The 27897-nt window shown below is 38.0% G+C and overlaps 1 protein-coding gene across 1 annotated transcript in view; it reads left to right on the top strand.

The window, feature by feature from the left end:
* The first annotated feature begins 1012 nt into the window (after positions 1–1012).
* LOC137283303 (kinesin-like protein KIF19) overlaps positions 1013–27897 on the top strand; it is a 46913-nt gene continuing 20028 nt past the window's right edge. Inside the window, exons 1-3 of the mRNA XM_067814755.1 lie at positions 1013–1360; positions 7714–7794; positions 25081–25191. Of these exons, the coding sequence (XP_067670856.1) occupies positions 1223–1360; positions 7714–7794; positions 25081–25191 (330 nt within the window). The 5' untranslated portion in view covers positions 1013–1222. The remainder of the gene's footprint in view (positions 1361–7713; positions 7795–25080; positions 25192–27897) is intronic.

Genomic DNA, 27897 nt, shown 5'->3' with positions numbered 1-27897 from the left:
TCAGTGAAGAGAATACGAGTGGGTATACGCGGCGTTCAGCAATATTCCATCACAAATGCCTTTCAAAGAAATGGTTTCTCCACTTTGAATCCATGATGGTCATTAAACCAGAGACTTAGGCGAGGAAAGCGAACGCTTTATCCTATAGGCTACCCTACTTCAATGACTGACATACGTTGTTTTGTGCTCAGTTTCTGTATATATTTTCAGTTCGATTAATGGTTGGAATAGTTTAGGTGTCTACTGGAAAGAGACAGGGAACAGTGGATTTCAGCCTAAAGTGCCAGTGGCTTTTCATCATGGGTGATGGTACTAAAGACAAAACGTCATTCATCAAGGTTTATGTACACGTTTTGAAAGAATAATATACCCGGAAAGGAATGAATTTATCATATAGAGAGATAAATGTACAAGTTAATATTATACCATTTGAAAACACTCCTCGCAGTCTTTTAGATTGCAGGTTTCGATGAAACCGTATTTGGAAGAGAACATCGCGTGCTGGACGGCTGTGGTCTTCGCGCTATCTTGCCTACCACTTTACTTGACAATGCTCGTCATTACCGCTAGTTACGGCATTAGTTTCAAGCCTATTAATATTTAATGTCACACTGCTTATTATTGATCCACATTACACCCCCATTACATCCCATGGTATACCTTAATGTCTCCCTACTCGACTGGAAATTAAGGATCATTGTTCAAAGTAACAACCGCAGTTTAAGTCAAATCTTTTATCAAACACTTGTATTCGAGGGGAGTGAGCTTATCGCAAATGTGACAGGTTGTCAACGTGCCTGTAGTTCTTGTCGTCTGCTACTGTTGTCCATGGCGACGCACGTGCCAACTTTGACTTGGATGGAACATACGCGTCTCGCTTGGGTTGGCATAATGCAACGATAGTGTCACGTGCTAAAAAATAAGCTTGATTGGTTTCAGGCGATTGCTTTACTTTCCTGATCGATTCCTTCTCAGATCAATAACCTGTCCGCGCACCTTGAAGACTACAGGCGGAGGGATATGAGCTGGAAGTAGTGCGGACTGACTGTGACAAGGCTCACGCCGTTATACACTGACAGTGGGCACGTATGGCCTACCCTGACAGTTATTTGGTTGACTTGTTACATGCGAAAATGTAGTGAGAGAACAAGGTTCAGCAGTGCCTTACCCTGGAATATATACTAGTGGACAGCGTTATGGGGTGATCAGCTTTCAATGAGCAATGTCACGCCGTAATCAAGCGGCCGTACCGCCACCCACCCCGGGACAAGAACAGACGGGGGGTAGGGACAGCGGCGGCGAGGGAGGGGGAAGTATGAATGACAGCCGCACTAAAGGAGGGGGAGAACAGACTTTGACGGTGAGAGACAATCTTTATAGAGTCTTGAAATGTTTGTATCAAATAACGAAAAGAAGTCTCTTTTAACAAATATAATTTAAATACGAAATATTCTGTGTCATTAATTGAAAGTAATTTATTATATCATATGAATGATATTTGTCAATGACAATCTCACATAACCCAAGAAACACAAATGTCCATTCTTCCTTAACCTTTCGCTCTTAAGAGTTCTCTTAACTAGTCATAATTTCACCTGTTCAAGGCGCGACAAATCTTCAGACGTAGGAACTCAGTTGATCGTCTTTTCTTTTTTGTTTAGGCCTTTCCGACTGTCACAATCTTTATTGCTTCATGCAAATTTTTACCACATCAGTTTTAAACTTTTGTTGATAATAATTGGCAGTTGAAGTTCGAGGAAGGCATTTTTGGAGCGAGACTAACACAATGGCTTTCGTATCTCATAGAATATCAGTGTGTATTTCAGAACATTATGCTGACACACTGTCAAATGTCCCCGTGGCCTTAGGGTATGACTCGGGCATTGAATACGGTTCTGCTTGTTGGAACAATTATCAGCTCAGTTATGGGTTATGGGACCGCCATTTGTGAAGGTGTATAGCTGTAGTGTTGACTCTGAAAGGCGTTTTACGGGTTTCCATAGTCAGCAAGAACATGACGGGGGTTAGTCATTTATTCAGGCGGACGACATTATCTGTAATTGTACAGTCACCTTGCTTTCGCCTAAAATTCTCAATGAGCCGTATTGCAAGAGGGATTAAAGCCATTCTCAATTCCTCAAGAAAAAAATCTCTCTGTAACGCAATCTTCAAACCCTATTCAAACATCAGTTTGCTTTTTTGTTCCAAGATATGTAATAATTTGTAAATGAGAGAAGGTTGACAGTGAAAAGAGGTGACACAGTTCTGATTTAGTTGGCCTCTTCACTGATTAATGTGCAAAGTTTTAATTTATTTGTAATTACAACCAATCAGTTATTCTAAAAACAAATATGCAAGTGTGGTGAAAACAACACCTGGTCTTCCTGCTTGCTTTTCTGTGCTCAGCAAGGTTGGGCTATTTGCATTGCTTTAACTGACTTCATGAATTTTTTAATACATGCGTGCAGAATTTTATTTTGAGTGTTCTGCCAACAGGAAATGTTCATGTTCTCTTAAAATAATTACTCCTTTGAAAAAAAGAAAGTTGTTTTTTAAGCTGAGATAAGGTATTGACACAAAATCCTGTTTTATGGCCCCCATCATTATTACTACTGCTTCTTGTATGCTGAGAAATGCCCATGTGTATTAAGAAACCCACATGAATTTCAGCATCGCATATAGAAGGAAACAAATCCTCACAGCAGTTTCACCAGCAAATTCTGCAATGAAGATAGTTCCCAAAGGTTTTAAAGGTCAGAAGTGGGTCTGGTATTAGTGGAATAAAGAGTTAAAGATGAAAACCACAATCTTGGATTTTTCACACAAATGTCCCTGAACCAAGAAATAATAATTGTGACAAACAATGTTCCCTCCCATGTAATGGAACTGAACTATAAACCACAAGTCACATCAAAATTTAAGTGTGACATTACACTTTTTTGTATCACATTTCACACAAAGTTACCAAATTTAAGTGTGGGAGCACCAAGATTGTTTTGTGAAACAGGGAACACAACATTATTGTTAAAGTAAGAAAACATTACTGAATTTGTTGTTTCTAGAGTTATGTTAAACTAACTGTCCTTCAGTGATAGTATTCACTTTCAGCGTTTCAGAAAACAATCTGTTGCCAAGACGGCAAGTTCAGTGTCTGTGTAGATTCATGAAGAAAGTATTTGTCACTTTTAAGGATTAAACTGACTAGAGGTGAATGAAACAGAACTATGGATGTATTAATATTATACTTAGCACTGGATCTGTGATGGATTAGAAAATTAATTACAAAGTAAGAAAAATATTAACATATCAAATTCCATATAATATATATAGCCCTTCAGCAATGTTAACATTTCATGCCTTCTCAGAAAGCAGTTGAAACATACTGGAAATATATGTTATATATTAAAATAGGTAACCTCCTGCAAGTTGGTACATACTGAGACTACACATTGTACATTAAAATAGGTAACTTCCGGCAGGTTGATACATACTGAAAGTACATATTATATGTTAAAATAGGAAACCACCTGCAGGTTGATACAGATTGGAACTACATGTTATATATTAAAATAGATGACCTCCTGCAAGTTGGTACATACGGGAACTACATGTTATATATTAAAATAGGAAACCTCCTGCAGGTTGGTACAGACTGAAACTACACATTATATATTAAAATAGGAAGCCTCCTGCAGGTTGATCTAGACTGAAACTACATGTTATATATTAAAATAGGAAACCTCCTGCAAGTTGATACATACTGGAACTACATGCTATATATTAAAATAGGAAACCTTCTGCAGGTTGGTACAGACTGAAACTACATGTTATATATTAAAATAGGAAACCTCCTGCAAGTTGATACATACTGGAACCACATGTTATATATTAAAATAGGAAACCACCTGCAGGTTGGTACATACTGGAACCACATGTTATATATCAAAAATAGGAAACCACCTGCAGGTTGGTACATACTGGAACCACATGTTATATATCAAAAATAGGAAACCACCTGCAGGTTGGTACAGACTGGAACTACATGTTATATCTTAAAATAGGAAACCTCCTGCAGGTTGATACAGATTGGAACTACATGTTATATATTAAAATAGATGACCTCCTGCAAGTTGGTACATACGGGAACTACATGTTATATATTAAAATAGGAAACCTCCTGCAGGTTGGTACAGACTGAAACTACACATTATATATTAAAATAGGAAGCCTCCTGCAGGTTGATCTAGACTGAAACTACATGTTATATATTAAAATAGGAAACCTCCTGCAGGTTGATACAGACTGGAACTACATGTTATATATTAAAATAGGAAACCTCCTGCAGGTTGATACAGATTGGAACACGTGTCATATCTTAAAATAGGAAACCTCCTGCAGGTTGATACAGATTGGAACACGTGTCATATATAACAAATTAGGTAACATCATCATCATGTCTTTGTTTATTTCCTATTTCCTCCTCCTGCAGGTTGAACGCAATCAGCATTTATTTTAAGAAAGTATTCTGACAGTAGCAATTGTCATGTCTGTATGAAAATAAAATATGCATGCTGATGAAAACAAAGAACACTTAACAGTATGCCAACTCTTGTTAAGATTCTCTAATAAAAAGAAAGTTTGTGCAGTATATTTTCGCTTTAAGTCATTGGTGGAATGTTGCTTTGAGTAATATTTGCACCTAATACTACAGAATGCACATTATTTTGCAGCTAAACATTACAACCAGACTGTTTTATTCTTTTTAGACAGACAGACATCCTCAAGGAAATGTTTGCTGAGTCACATTAGAATTCATCAGGGCGTAATAACTAAGGACAAACAATACCACCTTACCAACCTTATGTCGGTGGTAGTCAGTATTAAAAATGAATACTAGTATTGTTTTTGGAATTGCAGCACTTGCTGCATGTCACAGTGTATAAGGGTAAACAGAATGTAACTGTATGGTGTCTTGTTACCTGGCTGGAGGTATATTTGGGGCGTTCAGGTAGGGATGTGTAGGTAGGTCAATCACCGGTAATCTGCTTATTCCACAAAGACACATGTTGAGTGGAAAGACTTGTGTGAGCTATTTGCCAACAATCAGCTGGGTGTCACCTCCACAAGTCTGTGGAGGTCATAGCTATTTATATGTATACTGTTTATACAGGCAGAGCACTTGTAGAATATTGGTAACACTACTGAATATTTCCTGGCTTTTATGTACACGTGCACATTTCAAATATCATAATTTCATTAATTATGTTGTGTTAGGACTTTTTCATTCAGAATTTATGGATCACAGAAAAGAAATGATGGGAACTACAAAGTCATGCCTGTTTATGATGTGTATTTGAAGACTGCATCCTTCACGGCCCACATGCTTCTATGTATTAACTGCAAAAATGACTTGTAATTTCTTGTTGTTATTTCAATATAAATAGGTATCTAACCTAATCTACACTAACCATGAATTAAAATGAAATTGTTTGATTTGAAAGATTGATGAAAAAATTGTATGTGTTTTCAATGATTGTGTCTCGGCCTGTGTGCTTGAATGAAGTTGAGTACATGATTATGTTCTGTTTATCATGTTCCTGCTCCAAATTCTGGTAGTAGTGCCAGCATGCCGCTGTTTATGACCTACATGTAGGAATGTGTTATATCACATAGTGCCTGCTACAGACTCCACCTTCCTGGTACCAGCAGAGAGACTGTATTATATTACAGTGACTGATACAGTGATTGCTGATACAGGTTCTACATTGTATGACCCACGTAGGTTATTGTGTATTTCAGAGCCAGTTGTGTGTAAAGTAACATTTAGTGATTTACACAAGCTCTATCGTCACCCATTCAATTTGTTGTCTTACCACAGTAAAGAGTATCATAAATGTGCTCACATGCCACAGGTCCAAGACTGAGCCACAGTCAGTGGAGTCTCTCTTGTACATAGTTTGATGTCGGTAACCACAACCACTTATGTTACACTATCATCTAGGTATTTGTACAGGTTGCCCTTGAGTGGAGGACTTGTTTGTGATCTCAGTGTTACCTTGTTGCTAGGACTCGGGATTTTTTATGATTCAATAGAATAAGATCAATGAACTTTTCAGGGAAATTTAACTGTGAAGCATCTGATCAATAAACATTCTTCTGAGAAATTTAACTGAAGAGTTTCTGGACCATGACATCAGGAACATTATTTCGCTATTTTCTGATTATGACATGATTGAAATATTTTAGTATAATTCCCTATGTGGGTACAATGTGTGTTCCCTATGTGGGTACAATGTGTGTTCCCTATGTGGGTACAATGTGTGTTCCCTATGTGGGTACAATGTGTGAACCCCATTTCTGGTATAACACGCCATATGAAAAACCTTATGAAAATGGTATTCATTTCATCATTTGAATGTTCAAGGGCTTACATTATTATCAGAGACCATATAATAGACTAGTCTCTGTTATTATTAACTGTTTGTAATTTAAGGAAATGCCAGTTTGGTAGAGTATCTATTGTACAGATAGGATGACAAGAAACTTCAGACAAGGATATCCTTTTGTCACTCAGGAGAGGAATGTTCATAATGCATTTCACTATCAAATTTAGAATGTACTTGTTTGAAAATTGAAGGTAAGGCTTAGTGCTGTTTCTCAGAACAGAATCACTAACTTCCACTGATAATAATTCAATGCATACATTTTAGTCATGTGTTGATAGTCTCCAATCATCTGAATATGAAACATCGGTCCTCCAATAGGTTTTAGCTAATATTCATCATCCAGTAGCTTTCAACTAATATTCATCATCTAATCATTTTCAACTAATGTTCGTCATCCAATAGTTTTCAACTGATATTCACTACCCAATACTTTGTTTGCCTTTCCATACATGGTCATTACGATCATTAGCATTCGTACACCAAAAAAGCTTCTTTTCAGAAAAGTAACAGTATAATTTACACAATCTGTTGAAGGGTGTACTGGTGAATGCACAAGATTGCAAAGAAATAAGCGTTCATGACTCCTGTCAGCATGTAATCAGAGTATATTTCAGCCATCTAACTCCAGGTGGACATATTTTGAATTGGACTCTATTTTAAAATATCCTTCGAAAAGCCATGGCCTTAAAATAGACCCCCTTGTAAAAATGTTCCTGTACGTATTGGAAATTACAGTAAGTATTCTACAAGGATAATAAGTTCTTTTTCTTAACAGTGTGTATAGGAAATGATTACAAAGCCAGTGATGTGTATATCATAGTGGAGGTGTTTTGGTTGAAGGGGTTTTGATTGCTTCATCACCATGATTGAGGATAATCAAGATAATAGGTGAATTAAGTCTCTGTAAACCTCCCAGCTACCTGGGATGACAACATCTCCAGACCTGCATGCTTGGAGGAGAGAGTGATACTGTAACACTCTAGCTATACCTTGTCTTGTGTTCTGGGATTTAGATGAGATTGAACTAATGGAGAGAATCAAGGTATGAACTGTGGTGGGAAAAGTTAATTGGATAATATGAATATTATAATGGATGTTGAAGAATTGCAAATGTAGGGTCCCTCTGTCAGCCAAATGTAAGATAAGTCTCACTGTTTTTATCTGATGTCATTTATGACCATAGTCACTCATAGGTTTAGCAGTTGTCTAAGACGCTGTAGTGGCTATAAGGTGAGTCATGTTACTAAGACAGAGATGTCCTTTGCAGGTTGCCTGCCGGATCCGGCCTATGAGTGAAGATGAGATTATGCAAGGAGCGAGCCCTATAGCGTATAAAGTGGAGGAAAGTGTAAGTACTTGATTCCTTGGATGCTGATGGATGGCATCATCGTGTCATCAGATATGTCATCTGCATCCTGATGTATCACCTGTCATGTGTCACTTGTCATGTCTCATGACATGTCATGATGTGTGATGGTACTTTGTGCCACTAAGAATTACATCATGAAACTGTTGTTTTTTGTGTTTTCGTTTTTAGTATTTGCTTACCAATTGTGTCATTTATGAAATGGTTTGTACACTTCATTTTGTGAAGTCATCATGTCATGTGCTGTTAAGTGTTCAAATGTTTTATACTGACAGACAATTCTACAGTATGTCTGTCGTTTTAGTGTGTATTATGCATGTGTGTAATTTGGAAAGATAAGTATACCCTGCCTGTCTTGGAAGTATTGTTCATTATATGCAGATTGTGCCATTCTATACCGTGAACTATCACTTAGCCCACAATGGCCCAGTCCTGTACGGCCTGTATATCATTCACCACTAGCTTCGTGACATCTCACTATAACTTCACAAGCACTTAACCCTCTGTTAAACGTCCCAACTGGAGATCACACGATTCAAGTCCATTAGTTAAGTTGGAGTTAAGAAAAACAAACATTTCTGTCAATGGCATCAGACAGGGGTGTGTGTGGGAAATATCACAACGAGAGTGCAAATTTCGTAAATAATCCCCCCAAACAAACCAACCTCCAACAACAAGAAAGGAGTCCCGTAAATTATTCTCAAATGTCTGAAAGGCAATGTGATGACAGTTTGTTGACATAAATTCACACTTAGAGCAGGAGTAGTTGTAATGCCAATAGTTTATTGAGTCTATGCACGGAGTACAACAAGTACTAAGAGCTTTACCACAAATATAGCTTGACCAATGGTAGCTCTACAAATCCTCGCCAGTGATGTGTGCAGAATGGGTTCCCGGTCTTGTGCAGCTCAGGTGAAACAGTACTAATCGTCCTATTCAAGATCTTTGAAGTTGAATAGTGACGTGACATTTTTAGCATAGGATAATGTACTATGTGTGCATTTGATTGTTGAGTGTAGTGTCATAGACGGGGTTAGAGCAGACGCCTAAATTGTTCTGCTCCATGGCTTGCTGGTCCTGATTCAAGGTCCATTTGTCTGTGCTGGGTCATAGGGGATTGTGTCAATACTGATCTATTATGTTATCAAGCGGTTAAGCACACTCAGTAAACATAGGAACAGTTAAAACAAGTGTCTGTACAAGTTGTTTAATTAGATCTATATTTTTTGATGATGAAATATCCATAGAAATTATTCTGATTCTTTGTCACTTAAAGTTTGTCACAGGAAGGTCTTGTTTTGTTGATAATGATGTTTAATATTTCGTAGAGTAACCAAACACTGATATGCAGAGCTCGGTTGAAGTATGTTATTTTTGTAAACACTGACAAACACAGACACTACTTAAAAATATAGAAAATAAAAAATTTCAGTGAATTGATTTAAGTGTTGATTTCAAGATGCATGTCTTTTTTCATGGTAATGAATTTATCAACAAAGACCTCTTAAGTTCAGTTTCATTTCACTATAGTTGTCATAGTGACCAATGTTACAGATACCACCAGGTACCCGTCTATGACTGTTTCATGTCCAGTGAGGTTGATTATTTGACCGGCTGAGGTCAGTATGATTGCCTAGTCATTATAGCACACACTTGATGGTTGATTCAAGCTACTCACACTATGTTTGTACAAATACTAATTGATTATTGATGAAGGTTGTTGATTTTGGATGCCTACCTGAGGCTGTATGCTGGTAAGGGAATTGATCACTAGCTACAGCCATCATGATCTTGCCTACCCAAGGAGCTTCATAGCACAGGCTCACATAACAACATTGTTGAAGGATATCTTCATTGACCTGAGTTGCAGTCCACACAATTACTGTCATAATATTCAACTTCAGGTCAGGCTTGGATTTCCAGAGCTTGTACAGTGTCATTTCAGTACTTCAGCTATGTGTCTGTTTTGTAAGATAACACAATACTTTAATTCCTTGTTGCCCTGATGTGATATTGACAGTCTCCTTGTCTTTATGTGTAACTTAACATATATTGGATGACACCCAGGACTAGTGAGTGTTGATGTTTTCACTGTTTTCCCGCTGTCCTGGTGGCAGAATATGATCGTCCAACTTGCATGACTCCCATTGCAAGAATATGATTACTTCACTCCCTTCATTGGAGAAACTGTGATTGATTGGCAGCTATCCCTGTGGGAGAATATGATCGTTTGACTGACATCCCTCCCTGAATGTGATCATGTGACTCACTTCCCTCACTGTGGGAGAAAGTGATCATATGACCAACTTCCCTCACTGTGGGAGACTGTGATAATGTGATTGACATCCTTCTCTGTGGGAGATTATGATCGTTTGACAGACATCCCTCCCTGAATGTGATCATGTGACTCACATCCCTGAATGTGGGAGACTGTGATCATGTGACTGACATCCCACCCTGTGGGAGAATGTGATAATGTAACTGACTGACATTCATCCCTGTGGGAGACTGTAGTCATGTGACTGACATCCCTCCCTGTGGGAGAAAGTGATCATGTGACTGACATCCCTACCTGTGGGAGACTGTGATAATGTGATTGACATCCTTCTCTGTGGGAGATTATGATCATGTGACTGACATCCATCCCTGTGGGAGACTGTGGTCATGTGACTGACATCCCTCCTTCTGGGAGACTGTGATAATGTGACTGACTGACATCCTTCCCTGTGGGAGACTGTAGTCATGTGGCTGACATCCCTCCCTGTGGGAGACTGTGATAATGTGACTGACTGACATCCATCCCTGTGGGAGACTGTAGTCATGTGGCTGACATCCCTCCCTGTGGGAGAAAGTGATCATGTGACTGACATCCCTACCAGTGGGAGACTGTGATAATGTGATTGACATCCTTCTTTGTGGGAGATTATGATCATGTGACTGACATCCATCCCTGTGGGAGACTAGTCATGTGACTGACATCCCTCCCTGTGGGAGAAAGTGATCATGTGACTGACATCCCTACCTGTGGGAGACTGTGATAATGTGATTGACATCCTTCTCTGTGGGAGATTATGATCATGTGACTGACATCCCTCCGTGTGGGAGAAAGTGATCATGAGACTGACATCCCTCCCTGTGGGAAAATGTGACCAGGTGACCATCTGAGTGTTCCTGTTGCCTAGCCTGGCCAGAGTTCAGTACACTCATCCTGCATCCCTCTGCCATGGTACTACTAATGACATATCACACTGACATAAAGTATATTGCATTTATTGATTTCTGTTTAGATTAAGGTTGTTATAACAATATCAATACAACCCCTGTGAGAGGTTTATGTCTTGCATGGTTAGCTATGATAAATGCCTCTCTTATTTTACTCTGAACAATGAATGTCTGACTCAAGTCATCACTATGTTATTAGGGCATTGTTGAAGCTAATGTACAGAAACTGTAGTTGACTAAACAAAGGGATGCCACATACCTGAAGACCTCAGTGATAGGCAGCCTAGTGGAGATATGTGTGACTGTTCATTTGCCTATTGTAATCAGCGCTCAGTTTTGAAAGTATGTGAAGCCTAACATTTAATTTTCTGTTCCACTGATGATGTTCACTATACCAAACACCAAGAAGCAAAATTTCAATAATAGAAAAAGGTTGTTGTTAAAGGGGAATACTAACAAAAAGAGAACTTTTCTAAGTCACCTTTCATGCATAGAATTGAACAAAATGTTCGTAAAATCTCAATAAACACACAAAAAACATACTCATATTTCTGCCTTTTACAGAAACACCTAACAGTTAATGAGGAGACGGAGTATCACGTGACACAAGGTCATATGCGCCTGTTGCTGATGGCTTAGTTTTTTATTTTACCACACACTTAACAAGTGTGATACAGTCCAACCAGCACACCTACCCCTATAAATAAATTACCAGTTCCCAAGAAAATATTTTTGGACATGTGTTTGCAGTTCCCTTTTTGTCAAATTGGTGACAACAGGGTGTCTAAAAATTACAGTGGACTTACTGTGCTACAAAAAAAATTAGGATCCTAGTCCTTGTAAAGAACATATCAAGTTTCCATACTAAATTCCAGTCTGGTTTATCCAAAATAATGTAAGCAACACAGATACGTTATTCCCTCAAAATATCTGAAATATGAAACACTAGTCGCGACAATGTATGTTTCCCTAGTTTTTGTTTATGTAAATTGTTATGGTGCTCGGTCATAACCTTAGAATGACATCTTGACAGCCATTGAGAATACAGAACAACTTTCTGAGCACCACACTACTGACAAACAGTGCATCTGATGCCAGTGCACCTGATTGGACAAAATGAAAAACAATGAATATAAGAAGTACTTCAGCATTTGCTGTGTTATTTGGCAATTCTTCAGTTATGGCCCCAAACCAAAAACAATGTTACAGCAAAACATTTTCAAGCACAGGTGAAGAACACAATATCAAAGTTGACAAAGAACTATGCATCTATGGCATATATTTAATCATTTTAGATAAACTGGAGCATTTCGACTACCCTCCAGGGCAATTTGACAAAAAATCAGGGACAGTTTGACATAATTTGCTGAGTCATTTTGTAGCTGAGGCAATGTTGACTGGTATTTCATCACAATCAGACTTGATTTAATGTAAACAATACCACTTAGAACTTAGAATGATGTATAAATGAATCTTGTGGGTATTACTGCTTTCTTCAGCCTTACAGTTTGATTTTTTATGCCATGTGTGCATTTCTTTTTTGTGTATTCTAGGCTCAAAGGCGATCAGAACATTTCTCCTGCCTATATCTTTTTACTGGGAAAACAAAAGAAATGATGGCTCTTTCCATTGTTCAACGATTCCTTATATCCCCAGGCAATGCAATACACCATCACACCATTTACAAGAATGACAGAAGCAACACAATTTGCTTCTAGCATGTGGTCTTGGGAAATATGCCATCACAATTACTGGAAAGTAGAACTTTGTTGTTGTAGTATAGTCTCCCTGACATTTTGCCCATGTTACTATGAGGGATTAATGAACTATGTTGGAACATAATCTCAATTTGAGTTCAGCTCACTGAGATTATACTGATACTGATTAATGTCGTCCCTCAATCAGTGCCATACAAAACACTTACGTGTCGTACATTCTGTATAAATACCATCAAGTTACAAGAGCTCGCATAATTTTGTACATGTAATAGAACATATGTTTGTAATTGGGAATGACTGGTGCAATATTTGAGGTATTGAAAAACACAGAATGGCGTTTGTTTGACTTGAAGTTAATTCCCCCAAGCTCACGCCTATCTTTTTTAGGATTTTATGTCAAGGGAACTAACTGCGTGGAGATACCGAGACATTCGGGTCATCATCAGTGTGGCCAGGTATTAACTAATTAAGGAGATCTTCACCTCACTAATGAGGTGTCCTGAAATATCTGACCTGTACATATCTGAAATATTGATGAACACTAAACACAGTATCTGCATCCACTCAGGACAGAAAGGGAAGAGTCTGCTAGGAAGACATATAAACACTGGTGGACATAATTACAGGTGTTTATTGATTAGTGTGTCGTATGGAGAGTTGATGGTGATTGTCTTCATTTTCTTTGATCTTGCCAATGGTATTGTCCTTTGACTGCTTCATAAACATCTACCTTCTTTTGATGGCATCAAATTGTCCCAGGAACTCTTCTAACTGGTAGGTTATGCAGGAAGTCAAATTGTAAAATTAATTTTAACTGCAAACAGGATAGTTCTCATGTTGCAAATGCCCTATACATTGTACTGTTTAGGTGGCATTTGTGCCCTATACATAGTAAGGTTTAGGTGGCATTTGTGTACAGGTAACGTTCACTGAAGACAGATAATATGTCATTCTTAAGGTCTGTCACAGTACAGGTTGTCTGTATATAGAATTGTTGTTAAATACAAAAAGAAATATTTAAGCCATATCCCAGCACCAAAGGGAAATTGAGACCCAACTAAAGAAACTTGAATATGAGAAACTAATAGAGGCAACTGTACACATCAGACAAGAATATGTTACATTCAGTAACAGCTTTGCCCATTATTTCAGTGTCAGCTTGATGTGGTAGGAAGGTAGATCATATTGATGAGTGAGGGTGTTTGGTTTAATGCTGTTTTTAGAAATATTTCATCAGTATCATGTGCATACTTAAGAAATGGACTCCACACATTGTACATAAATGGAGAATCAAGCATGGGCCTTGGATGTAATAAGTAGGCTACTGTCCTGCCCTCCATGTTGATGAGAAACCTGTATACACTTGGGATTCAAACATTCTTTAAACATGGGAGTCAAACCCTCAATAGACATTGGATTGAAAGCCAGTGTAAACATGGGACTGAAAGCCACTGTAAACATTGGATTGAAAGCTGTTGTAAACATGGGATTGAAAGCCACTGTAAACATAGGATTGACAGCCACTGCAAACATGGGATTGTGAACCCACTATAGACTAATCTCTGATGGCCTAGTGCTGGTCAGTGAGTTCCTCTACAGCCTCCCACTTTTAAAGACATTAAACATTCCAAAGAAGTGCTATACGTCTGTGTATCATGACAAGTGACATCTGAACTGGAGCTGCATGTTGCAGTGACAAACACACCTGTCTGGGGGACACTCTGTTGAGGACAATAGACTGTGTTGTTTGCATATGTTCAGGCATCAAATAATAGCCTACGCAACAGCAGTGTTCTGTATCTCACGATTAAATTGTATAGGGGATATTGGCAGGAAATTAGGACTGTACAGTTCCTGGTGATCGTGACAAGCATAAAGACTTGGGTGAGGTGATAGGAATGGAAGAGCCATCATCACCATGCATGCATTGGCTAAAGACAGGAGGATATATCACCAAGGCTAGCTTCCCACTCTCAGAGTCATGTTATTCTTTTAGCAGTCCATTTGATAGAAGGATTTGTGCAGGTAATTCAAAGAGGATCATGGAAACTGAAGGCAAACTGATTGGTCAGCATATCTGTTGTTTGGGCAGAAGAGCTTTGTCCTTGGCAAATGATTGGCCTTTATCACAGTTTACATGATATTGGTCTTGGAGTATTGCCTTCATCAAGACGTGCCTGCCCTCAATAGGTGGCAGGATGTTTACTGCCACTCAGTCATCAGGGATGACCCTTAATCGTTGTTTAGCTCCTCATAAGTGTATTGCAATACTGAAGGTATGATTCTTGAATTCACTGGACATTGCCTTCTTTTATCAATATGGGTTGACCCAAATATAGCCGAGTAGGCTTTTAAACATCATTTTGAAAAGGCATGACTATGGACTATACTTCATTGCCACTATTGGGAGGCATATGTGGGTATCAACCTAATGGCCATTGATAACAGTGACTGTAGTGGAACTTACTGATCAGCAATAGACCGTCAGAGGTCAGTCAGCATAGCATGTCTCCATTCATTCATGATACGTATACGTATCCAGGACTCATTTGCTCTTGTAGCATCATTATACCCCAGCTGCGAAGTTACGGAGTATATAGCATTCATTCTATCCATCCTTACATCCATCCTTCCACCCCGAAACTTTGTTTTGATGGTTTTGTCTGGGGCATATCTCTTAAAATTTGCCTTCTAGGCTCACCAAACTTCTCACACATGTTGATCATTACCCACTGATGTGCCTTTTGCTATTTTCAATTCTTTCTTTCAGAATTTGTTTTGTTGTTGTTTCCATGGAAAGATAACTTAGAGCAAACTATTTTGATATTTACCTGGCCACAGCACATCACTGTATAGTTTATACATGCTAGGTTCACCAGACTTAATACACAAGTTAATCATGACCCACAGATATGCCATGTGTTGTTTATTTGCAAAATGAGATTATTCAAAGTGTGATGTTAACTTTCCAGTTTTCATGGTCTTTCTTCATGCCATATGTACCAATATGTGGTTTATACTCTGTATCTAAATTAGTTATTTCCTTGATCTTATCAACATGTGATTTATTTTCTGTATCAACATGGGTTGTTTTGTTCATGTCACAAGTTTACAAATATAGTTCTAATTGATTCTGAATAGGTAATTTCTTTATTTCATATATGCAAATAAAGGTGTACATAGCAAATCTGTTATTTAACATGTATATAAAGTTTAGTGGAGTCAAAGAGAAAGTTTTGTGAGCTGCTGATCCTTGTCACATTGCATATCAATATGAAGTCATTTCCATGTCCCAAAGTGGGAAGCATGGGTATATGAGCTGTGCTCACTTCTACACTAGTTTATTAAGTGGTGTCCAAACTCCATTGCTCGTATCTGGAACTTGCCACTGTGCCCAGAGTACTGATGACACTGGAATGACGACAAGATACACTGAACAACTGACAATGGCCTGTTACTGGGAACCAAGTGCAAGTGGTCGGCACATGTTGTAATGCAGTGGACAGCTCCATGAGTGAGTAGGTTTAGTTTTGTACTGTTTTTAGCAATATTTCAGCAGAAGGGGGGACACCAGAAGCGGGTTGTACACATTGTACCCACAGACAGAGATTTAGTGCTTTGTTACATGAGCTGGTGCATCCCAATGTTTCGAAATGCAACTTTGTTTTGAGTCTAATGCTATGGTACTTAAACATTGCTATTCATAGACACATCTAGGCTATGAAAGCTCTTGTAAACAGGGATTAGCTGTGTCTCTGTGTTGCTATGGTTTTATGGGTACTGCATCACAGAAATATGTTCATGTGCACCGAAACATCTGACGTTTTAACACACTATGTTGCAACTGGAATTTGGCATGTACCTGGTGCAAGTAGGTTAACATATTCTGAGTTGAGCCCTGACCATGTGAGGAATCAAACTGAAGTCTATCGATGGGATGAGTGAGTGCTTTAACCACAAGGCTACCCCAACACAGTGAACTAGTCAGGATGCCATGTAATCAGCAGATCACCATTTCCAGACGCAGAAACGTGTACAACAGAAGTGACATCTACTGTTATTCACTTCACAGTTGTAAAAACAGCCAGGTGCTCTTGCATCACTTAACAATGGAACATTGATCATATTGTTCAGAAATTTCTACCTTTTGTTCAGCATCAATTATCAAGCCCTATTAGTAAATATTTGCTAATGTTTTGTGTACCTTTGTATACTGGAGAAAAATATGTCTGTGCATTATTGATGATAGGAAACAATAAATGCAAGCAACAAATTATTTTGTAGCTGAATATTGATGTCTAATGAACAGTGTGTGGTCATGACCATTTCCTCAAGTCTTCTGTAAACGTCAGCAAGTATTGTACTAGGTGTGAACAGCATCCTTTGTCTGTCCAAATTCCTTTTGTCCACTGTTTATTCAGTTAAGATATGGATAGCAACCTCTGTATTCTGTACAAGTTTAGGTATAGATCCTGATTCTCTTGTCAAGCAAGGGTACTTTTTAACAGTATAAGCAGGGACGAGAATTTTTCACATAATTCTGCAGATTTGAGCGTTCTGGGGTCATTCTTGAGATCGTTCTTAGGTCATTTTTGTGAATTGTTTCATTTTCCTCATTTCCCCATTCTGTTCCCAGTATAAGGATCAGTGTGTCTTGACAAGGATCAGTACAGAAGTTGTTATCCTGAATCTTTGCATAATTTGTCATCCGTAAACTTTTGAGAAATGCCTGTCAAAGAAAATAGCAGACAGTTCCTCTGTTTTTTGTATTGTTCGGTCTACCATAACATGTCTATACAGAATAATCAAAGCATTCCAGAGACACCAAACCAGCCTGGTTAGTGAAGCCCCAAATCTATTTCCAGACAGTTAATTTGATTGATATGAGTGACTTGATCTCTTGTTGTAGATCTCCTCACAAGATCCATGAACCTTTGTCACTGCTAGTAAATCAATCTTCACGCTTATAATAAATTCACTACCTGGTCGATAACTTTCTGTTGATGTTTTTTTGTAACTCTAATGTCAGTAATAACTATCACCGAGACATGGCCGCTGTGCTACTGTTGTGCAACCATGGCAACAATGCATAAATCAACAGTTTAATTTCACAATATGTATTCACCAAGGGCTATGATATTCAATAACGTTTTAAGTGTCATGTGAGATGTGTTTGTAATTACTGAAATGTTTACAAACCACTCCCAGCCTGTAGTGTGAAGAATGCTGGACAGGTCCATGTACATGTTTGGCTGATATGTTTATTTGTCTTTAAATGAAGATCAAACACTCTCCTATTCCGAAAGTTGACTGAAAACTGTCTTGTTATTGACCACAGCATGATGTAAATACTATGGACTGGCCATTACCTTTAGATTCTGTAGGTTAAACAAGTGAGAAGTTTTTGTTTGATGTTTTGACAAGAAAATGTAAATGCCCAGATAAATCATTTACCCAGTAATGTCACTTCCTCACACTATCCTAGTTAGTAACTGGTATCCCATAATCAAATATACATTGGGGTAGTGCTTAAAGTGTTTGCCTGTCATGCCGGAAACACTGGTTTGATTCCCAACATGAGTATGATGTGTAAAACCCATTTCTGGTGTCCTCCACCATATATTGGTGGAATATTTCTAAAAGCAGCATAAAATATACTCACTCACTCACTCACCTACTCACTCTCCTATATACTGCACATCTCGATGTGAAATGATTTCTGGGAAGCTAATATACCACAGTATAGAGATCTAACTATATAGCCAAGAATAGTTTTCGAAAATGGTTGAAATCTCACAATCGATGGTTGATTCATTACCACCAAACAGTTATTGAAAAAAATTGGTTCGCATTATTTTTCACATTTTCCTATCTAATTTGTTATTGCAGATATGTATAACATGATGCAACTCGCTACTTTAAAGTAATGACTAATATATCGTGAACATAAACTTCCAGGAGACTTCAACAAATATTCACTGATGACTTTTCAGTTAATGAAGTGATTTTTCTAAGAAATAAACACATTTTCAGATGTTTTCAGGCCCTGACAACTTCGAACATATTTTCCATCGTCAAGTGTTTCAAACACTAAAACAGTAGTTCCATACTCGTTTGTATTCGATTACGAGAAAAAGTGATTGATTGCTTGGTCATTTGGTCACGACGACCAGTCTTCAAATATTTCAGTCGATCGGAACACTGTAAAGTACCAAGATGTGTAACAAGCAGATACTCCATTGCTTTTCACACAACATATAAATATCTGCATCTCATATTTTGTCGTTGTGTTTTATAGTTTTTTGCATGTTTAGAGACATTTGATTTAAATTTTGAACTTAGATATATATTGTGAAATTTCTCTCTGATGATAGTCAAATAGGAGATTAAGTCTATCCCATTCTCCACTAAAACTGCTCAATTGATTGAGCTAATTCGTGCGTTTCTTTGGGACTCAAGAGGTGTGCACCTTATAGTTACATAGATGTTTATTGAACTTGTTCAGTAGAAATTGTTCAGTAGAAATTAATCATCAGAGCACGCTCAGTTTAAGGAACAATTCCTACAGCAGTAGGGGCATCCCTGTCCCTGGACACAATTTTGTCTTGTTTAATTTTAAAAGGTTATGATCTCTTTATTTTGTGTTTTGATATTCAGTAAGCTGTCATGAAATTCGCAAATGCGAACTCAATTTTGACCACTCACAGTACATATACAGTATGGTTCAAAATTATTGAGAATAGCTAAAGCATTTCATATTATTAAACGTGAACAAATCAGATAAAATTGAATATATTGTGAAAGTGAACTGACCTTTTCATGTTGTGTAGGTAACAATTTAATATTTTATCAAGTCTCCTTGAGCTTCACGGCACAGTCTAAGACGGGTAGGCATACTTCCTATCAGAGAGGTTAGTGTCTCGTGAGTTATGCTGTCCCAGTATCGGACCACTTCTCTCTTCATGTCTTCAATTTTTGTCAACCCCTTTTGATTCACACATTCCTTCATCATCCCCCAAATGTTCTCAATGGGATTTAAGTCAGGACTATATGCAGGAAATGGTAATGCAGTCACATTTTTCTCCTGAAACCACTGCTTGGCATGTTTTGCGGTGTGTTTAGGATCATTATCTTGCTGCAAAATCCAGTCATTTCCATAAAACACATGTGCACTTGGAAGGAGAAAATTATCTAATATGTTAGTGTAGCGTTGACTTGTCAGATTTCCCTCAAACACACACAGCGGGGTCGTTCCTAATAAGGATATCCCTCCCCATACATGAAACTTTGGGCTGTATTTAGGTCGTCGATACAACGGTGCTGACGCAGACTTTGTCCATATTTTCACATTATTGGGATATACCCATATTGAGCTTTCATCAGTAAAAATCACATTTTCCCAGTCAAAGTTTTCATGTGCCAAACACCACTCAACACGCCTGTCTTTATGTTCTTGTTTCATGAGAGGAGAAGGAATTCCAGTCTTTTTCTCCCATCCAAGATCAATCAAATTTCTTCTAACTGTAGATTTTGATACAACTGTTAATCCCCTTTCTATCATTTCATACCTGATGTTGGAGATGCTTGCCCTTTGCTTTTTAGACGCTAAAATTCCCAGCCGGACGCGATCTGAGAAGTCCAATTTTCTGGGTCTCCCTGCTCCTTTCTGGTGCCCAAAATCCTTTCCCTCTTTAAAATTCTTCCTAATCCTATACACAGTAGAAAGAGGAGTTCCTGTTCTCTCTGCCAATGTATTTACATCATCAATTCCTTGATTACACAACTCAAAAATCAACCTTCTTTTATCTTCAGCAGACATTGTTGACAGTGCTGAGGAAAATGACGTCTGCTACAAATTCAGGGGAGGTAACTCTAATTGTACTATACTCAGTAGGCCAAGATGAGTTACCTCCCTTATACCATTACTTAGTTTTAAGTATCAGTGAATCAGTTGAGGTGTTAGGATAGCTCAAAGTAAGAAGAAAAATTCTCAATAATTATGAACCAGACTATACTTACAACTTCTTCATTTTAGCTACTGTGACGTCACATTTCTTGCAGTAAACAAGTAAATCAAATTGACGCATTTATTTTCACAAGAAGAAAATCAAACTTCTTTAGCTCTTTGTACAAGCTTGTAGGGAATGATATGAACTGATTTATTGACTATAAAATCCGAAGGGTGTTATCTTTGCCTGTGTGTTGGGGATCAGCCTATATGCTGTTATACACAGGGTCATGCTTGGCTCGTGTACAATGGGTAGGTCAGTGTATGTTATACAGAGCAGACCATCAAGTGAGTGTGTGTGTCTATATGTATAGTAAAGTAATATATATATCATAGGTCAACATAACAGTATACTTTGTACAGTATGTTTTTGTGGACCTTGGAGTAATCATGGATTTTTTCTTTATAAGTCTGATAGTGTCTAATTGCAAAGAGATTTTGCATACAATGGCAAACTGACTTAAGCTGCTATTTAAATACAGCAGAAATGTAATACATGTTTATTCAAGGATATTCAATTAAAGATTAAAGTATTTATCAATATGGACATTGTTTGGAAGGCAAACTTTCAGCTAGGAAAGCATTTCTATTCATTTGTTGTGAGAAGTTTGTAAAAAATTGAGATATATCTATTAAAAATGCAACAGGAAAAAGTAATGTTACTTTTATTTAACCTGTATCACACCATCTTTAGATGTTAAACTAACTGGCAAATGACCTGCAACAAATATCTCCATTACAAGTAAATATGAGAAAAGCAAGGTTTACTGACATCAACTTCTATTCTGTGAAGAACACGTTTCAGGTGGATAAAATGTCATGATATTAGAAATATATTGACAACCATAAATCTTGTTTTTCTTATGCATTCCACTTGTAAATATGAGAGAAATCAGCTTATTTCACTTATTTGATAGCAGCCATTTTGCTGGTGAACAAGAAGACACAAAGTATCCCTCTCAATTAAGCATGAAGTGAAAATCCCCAGTAAGTGGTGCTTGACTTTGTGTGTACCTCTGGCTTCACTCATTTGTCCTTATATCGTGCAGTAGCCAGCCTGCTTGACCTGCCGAGGCAGGTGACCATTCCCTTTCAGTCAGGGAATTCATTAGCAGCTTTGGGTATAAGCCAGATGATTGTCGACTTGCCTCAGATCGATGAGATCAGTTCGATATGACTGATTGCTTTTGTGAGAGCAAAGTCACATGACAGAGTGCAGGCACTTGAGTCAAGGCAGGTTGCTGTGATACATTCTGCTTGGTGTACATATTATGGGGACTTAAGGGGGACTTCTAATCTTTACTTACTATAGGTCATGTAAGATGATAGTGGACTTGTTGTGGAAAAGAGGCATAGCTCAGGAGTGTAGAGGGGAACTGCTGATATTCACTTACTACCCGGTTTATGCGATGTAAGATGACAGGCTGAACCATATAGGAGAACAAATGTGTAAAATTAGTGCTCCTACTTGTGCTGGATTGAATTTTTAAAAATATTTTTGGAGTGTGTAGAATAGATCAAATATTACGAGCACTTAAAGAATGCTGGCATTCTGGTCAAATTGCAGTAGCTCTCAATAGAGTCAATAACTGTGTTACTTAGGAGAAATATTCATTAGTCTGGAACATTTTTAGATGTTAATAATATTACAGTGTTTTGAGATTGCAGTTTCATTTGGTTGTGAGCAAAGGTAGTCTATCTTTAATAAGAATGCACATAAAAGCATCATGTGCAACTGTCTCGAGGGATTCATAAATGTTTGGGGAACTAGATTCTTCTAGAGTATTGTGTACATTAAGAAACAACATCATATTCATTTAGTGATATCAGGTGTTCTGCTAGGCATTGTTTTATGAGCAAAGATTAGGATACCTGTGTGCATTATTTCATAGAGTAAGGAGGCAGTTAGTATGCACACATTTTCTCCCAAGCAGTTTGCTTAAAAACACACCAAATGATGTAACTTAAAAGACTTTTGAAATAAAGATCTGATAAATGATATTTGAAGCAATTATCTTATCTGGAATAATAATTTTGAATATCACATTACTGAGTGATTGAGTTTTGTTTTACGCCACACTCAGCAATATTCCAGGTATGTTGTGGCAGCTTGTAAATAATCAAGTCTGTACCAGACAATCCAGAGATCAACAGTATGAGCATCAATCTATGTAACTGAGATACACTAGAATCTGTCTAAACCATCACTCATTGGGACTGAAGAAATAATCCGGTTTAAACAATGTGCTAGATTGTAGAGCTGATGATAAATGTACAAGCCACGGATGGGCTTGAGATTTTATGCCAGTGTTGACAACCTACAGATCCTGGTTATGACAGCTTCCATTGTACTATGACATATGTCAACCCACTTCAGCAAGCCTGACCACCCGATCCCTTCCAGTCAACACATACGACATGCATTGGTTACTGAAGATCAGTTCTAACCGAATCTTCACGGGTTATCAGATGATTACAGTTGCAGCTTTTACACTTCATATTTAAAAGCACAATAGACCCGTGAAGGTTCCTGGGTAGAATAGGCCTTCAGCACCCCATGCTTGCCATAAATGGTGACTATGCTTGTCGTAAGAGGCGACTAACGGGATCGGATGGTCAGACTCGCTGATTTGGTTGACACATGCCATCAGTTCCTAATTGCATAGATCGATGCTCATGTTGTTGATCACTGGATTGTCTGGTCCAGACTTGATTATTTACAGACCGCCGCCATATAGCTAGAATATTGCTGAGTGCGGCATAAAACTAAACTCACTCACTCACTAGAAGCACAAGAACCATAAATATAGCAATTTGGCTCCACTGATGACAATTTCTGGATATAAGTCTGCAGCTGTCTGAGCAGTCACCATCTCAGTTGCAAAACCACATGTTGACATAAGCAACATCCAGTCGAACTTTGCAGGAGGTGCACTATGTCATTGGTGACAGATTCGCATATCCTCACAACCAAAGTGTAATAGCATGACTAATTTGGTTGTAACGAACATCACTTCACACATGGTGCCTTAACATTTATCTGAACAGTACAGAGTGAACTGGTCAGTCATGGTCAAATGAATCAAATATATTACAAACTAAAGTCCAGATATTCAGAGAAAACGTTCTATTTTTATCAGGGAGAGTGAAAACAGGATGTAACTGTGAAATACAGTTTGCACAAACCCTTGTACTATTACACAAAACTTGGGTGTAGAGGGAAGTGTATTTCTTTTCTTAGATGCCAAAGTTATTACTTAGTTACCAATGATAATTCTAAGGTAGAAAACAAACAGAAAAACAGCAATCCTTGTTCTGGGTTGACTGATGTACTGCTGTTGTCATGTGTCTGCCATCCGGTGTTAAAACACTTCTTACCAGAAAAACAGATGACACAGTTTCTGTTGGGGTTAAATATCTTTCAGTTACATCTGTGAATGTCACATTTCCACTTCTAATGTAAATTTGGAACAGTGACTCCAGATGAAGATGACTAGTCACCCAACATTACATGGATACATTGTAGTAGGATTGTGGATGCTTTCTAAGCACACATGTTGAATTTCAAGTCGAGCTGAGACATTTCTTCCATCAAAGAAACATATAACATCAAACTAACAAACAGGGTGCTAAGGTGTAGTTTACTGTAGGAGACAAGGTGATACCAGCTGACGTGCATCATGACATTGGTTCCCACCGACAACCTTTGATAACGAAGGGGCGTCATGTCGTAAATACCGTGTGACATAATACAATGAGTGTACTTTATCACCCGATAAAGCATCTTTGATATTTAGCGAGACATCTTAGAATTGTTGATATGGTATTGCCATGGCTACATGCTCTCTGTAATGAGTACATAGTAGGGACACGTCATCAAAACATAAGATGGCGTGTGGTATCTTCACCCATTTCTAAAAAGGGTCATTGTTTGTTCGAAAAAGAAATGGGCACTGTTCTCATTAAAGGATGGTGCAGTGAAAATAGCTGACTATGTTTCAGTGTGATATAGTAGGGTAGAAGCGTTTCAGAAGGTATCAAGAATGATAATACCAACAAGGTTTTGCATTTGTTTCACTAAGGTTTTATGTGCAGTGTTTCAGAGTCAAGTAGGGTACTTCCTACAATGTATGGTTGTAGAACAATGTACTACCAGCATTGTCGTAAAAAGATATACAATGTAGTAAACAAGACAGTGCTGTCAGTGTTCTGTTGTAGAATGATTGAGTTTAAAGTTGTTATCAAATGAGAGAGTACCATCAGTGTTGCACTATGGTTGTGAAATGTTATAGTTGTGACAATGGTATTTTACTTTTACAGATGGTTGTTTTGCTCGATCCCTTGGATGACCCTGATGACATTCTTCGCCAAAACCGATCCCGCGAAAAGCAGTTTGTGTTTGACACCACCTTTGATGGATCAGCCTCACAGGTAGGAGACCATTCAAACTGTGAACCATATTCAGAACATGGCCTTAGTCTGTACACTGTTTCCATGGCAATATCAACAGAACATCCTATGTAAATGTTTGACAGTGGAATTAATGGAATGTATGTTTATATTTGTATACTGACAAAGTGTCAAAAATTGATACATGTGTTTAAGCAAAACTGTCAAACAATCTAAAATTGATTTCATTGTTAGCCCTGGTGTTCTTGTCAATCCCAAGTTATTCTCAAGCTGTCTAAGGAAATATTGACAAGCTGTAGCTATCAGTCTCTGGGCCTCCATATATGTCTGTTGTATGTTATTGACATGTCTGCTTGGATGGTGACTGGAAGTGATAAGTAATGAATTCAATCAACAACTAGTCAACACTGTTGACTGGATACATTGTGTCCCAGTATGTATCAGCAGATACTGTGTTCTGCGCAGCTAGTCATCACTGTTGACTGGATAATTGTGTCCCAGTAGATACTGTGTTCTACACAACTAGTTATCATTGTCAACTGGATAAATTGTGTCCCAGTATGTATCAGCAGATACTCTGATATGCACAACTAGTCATTACTGTTGGCTGGATAATTGTGTCCCAGTAGATACTGTGTTCTACACAACTAATTATCCTTGTTGACTGGATAAATTGTGTCCCAGTATGTATCAGCAGATACTGTGTTCTGCGCAGCTAGTCATTACTGTTGGCTGGATAATTGTGTCCCAGTAGATACTGTGTTCTACACAACTAGTTATCATTGTTGACTGGATACATTGTGTCCCAGTATGTATCAGCAGATACTGTGTTCAACACAACTAAGAATGTATACATTGTTCTACACACCTCACATTGAAATGATGGCATCAATAACCAAGAATCCTACATTTTCATCCAGACTTTTGTAATGTTGTTATTAATGCATGTGTCTGGTAGGAGGGCCTGGTGGGAATAAGTTGGGGAGTTGGGGGCTAGCATGTCATGGACATGGGTTTGTAACACTGTACATGAAATGCATAACGTTGTGTTCAATATTATATTATTCATACAATGCATAGAGTGTGTTAGTGAGTCAGTTCGGTTTTTACTTATAGCCACTTACAGCAATATCCCAGCAATATCACACTGGTGGACACCGGAACCAGGGTCTTTGGTGTGACAAGCATTGAGGAGAGAGAAAGTCATTTTGATAAAACCACAGGATGTTTGATGGTGGTTACCTATAGTAGATTATTAAACTATATAGGCAATCAATACTGGTCACCATAGTGTGATTATGAAGCACCTCTGTACAGTACTTGATTGCATTGTCAGCCTACACACATTATTGTGATGTAGAGCGGTGTTGATTAGCAATGCTTCAACTCTTCCATGCTATCTGTCATAGTTTTTACTTGGATACCTTCTCACTGTCTACTATTGTCTATATTGGACACACTTGGAAACCGAACTACACTGACTACTAGAGTGTACAATAGATCATTCTTGAATATAGTGAGTGTCTATACCAAAAGTTTGGTCTCGGGTCTGACTTACTCGGAAACATATTTGCTTTCTTATTACCAGAATTACATCAATCTTTCAGCTGATGCAAATACATTGTATTTGCACATAAATTAGGGTTAGTTCTGATTTCAGTCGTTACCCATGGTAGTGTGGTGACATTCACTGAGACACAAGATACTAAAGGACTGCTTATGCCATCAAATATTGATGATTCTCCATATCGCATTACCTACTCTGCCTTCATACTTACCTCCTTCCTGCATTACATTGCAACCTCACAATGCTGGTAGACCATAAAGCCTCAATATCATTCAGATGTATTAAGTTTAACTGATATATCTTAATTATTCTATTTTCCAAATAAGGTTTGTTTACAGAGTTTATGTTTCAGTGTTTGAACTGATGCTTTTATAATTTGGAAGGTTAGTTCCGTATATGCCAACCTTATTGTTGAATGGGAAATAACAATTTGTCACTGGACTACATGGTTTGAATATGGTAGCATTTTGACATCAGTTTCAGATATTCATTAAAAGTCTGGACTTTCCCATTCTTCCGATCAATAAAGCAGTGTGGAAATATCGTAGTATTTTTATTATATTTTTAAGCTAGAACTGACATTTGAATGGAAATAATTTGGAAGAACGGAAATTGCATTTGGTGGGACAAAACTGTTCATTGGTGTATGACTTGCCTATGTTACAGTTAGCAATAGAAAGTGAGTCAAGTGAAATGGGAACAATGTGTATGCTGGCAAAGTGTTTAACCGTGTTACTACCAGCACCTGATGTAACACCTGATATATGGATTGCTTTACCAACAATTGCCTGCCCTTTCCTATTGTGTTGAGGCATTTGTCTGTGGAAGGTTTGAATACCATAATTTCTATGGCTCACTTGCCACTGTGTGGTCTTAAAAATGTTGTTTCTACAGGTTAGGTGGCTGCTCTAGCTGCACTGATATTTCAAACAGAGCACTAAGATTTACAAGGTCCTGACTAACTAAGGTCCTGAGTAGGCCTATTGATGTAATGATCGACAAGATCCTGACTAACCAGGTCCTGTGTAGGCCTATTGATGTAATGATCAACAAGATCCTGAGTAACCAGGTCCTGAGTATTCCTATTGATGTAATGATCAACAAGATCCTGACTAACTAAGGTCCTGAGTAGGCAAGTCCAACCTAATGTCATGATCAAC

The sequence above is a fragment of the Haliotis asinina genome, chromosome 5 (genome assembly GCF_037392515.1).
Source record: "Haliotis asinina isolate JCU_RB_2024 chromosome 5, JCU_Hal_asi_v2, whole genome shotgun sequence".
NCBI classification, from domain to species: Eukaryota; Metazoa; Mollusca; class Gastropoda; order Lepetellida; family Haliotidae; genus Haliotis; species Haliotis asinina.
This window is presented reverse-complemented; position numbering and strand designations above follow the sequence as displayed.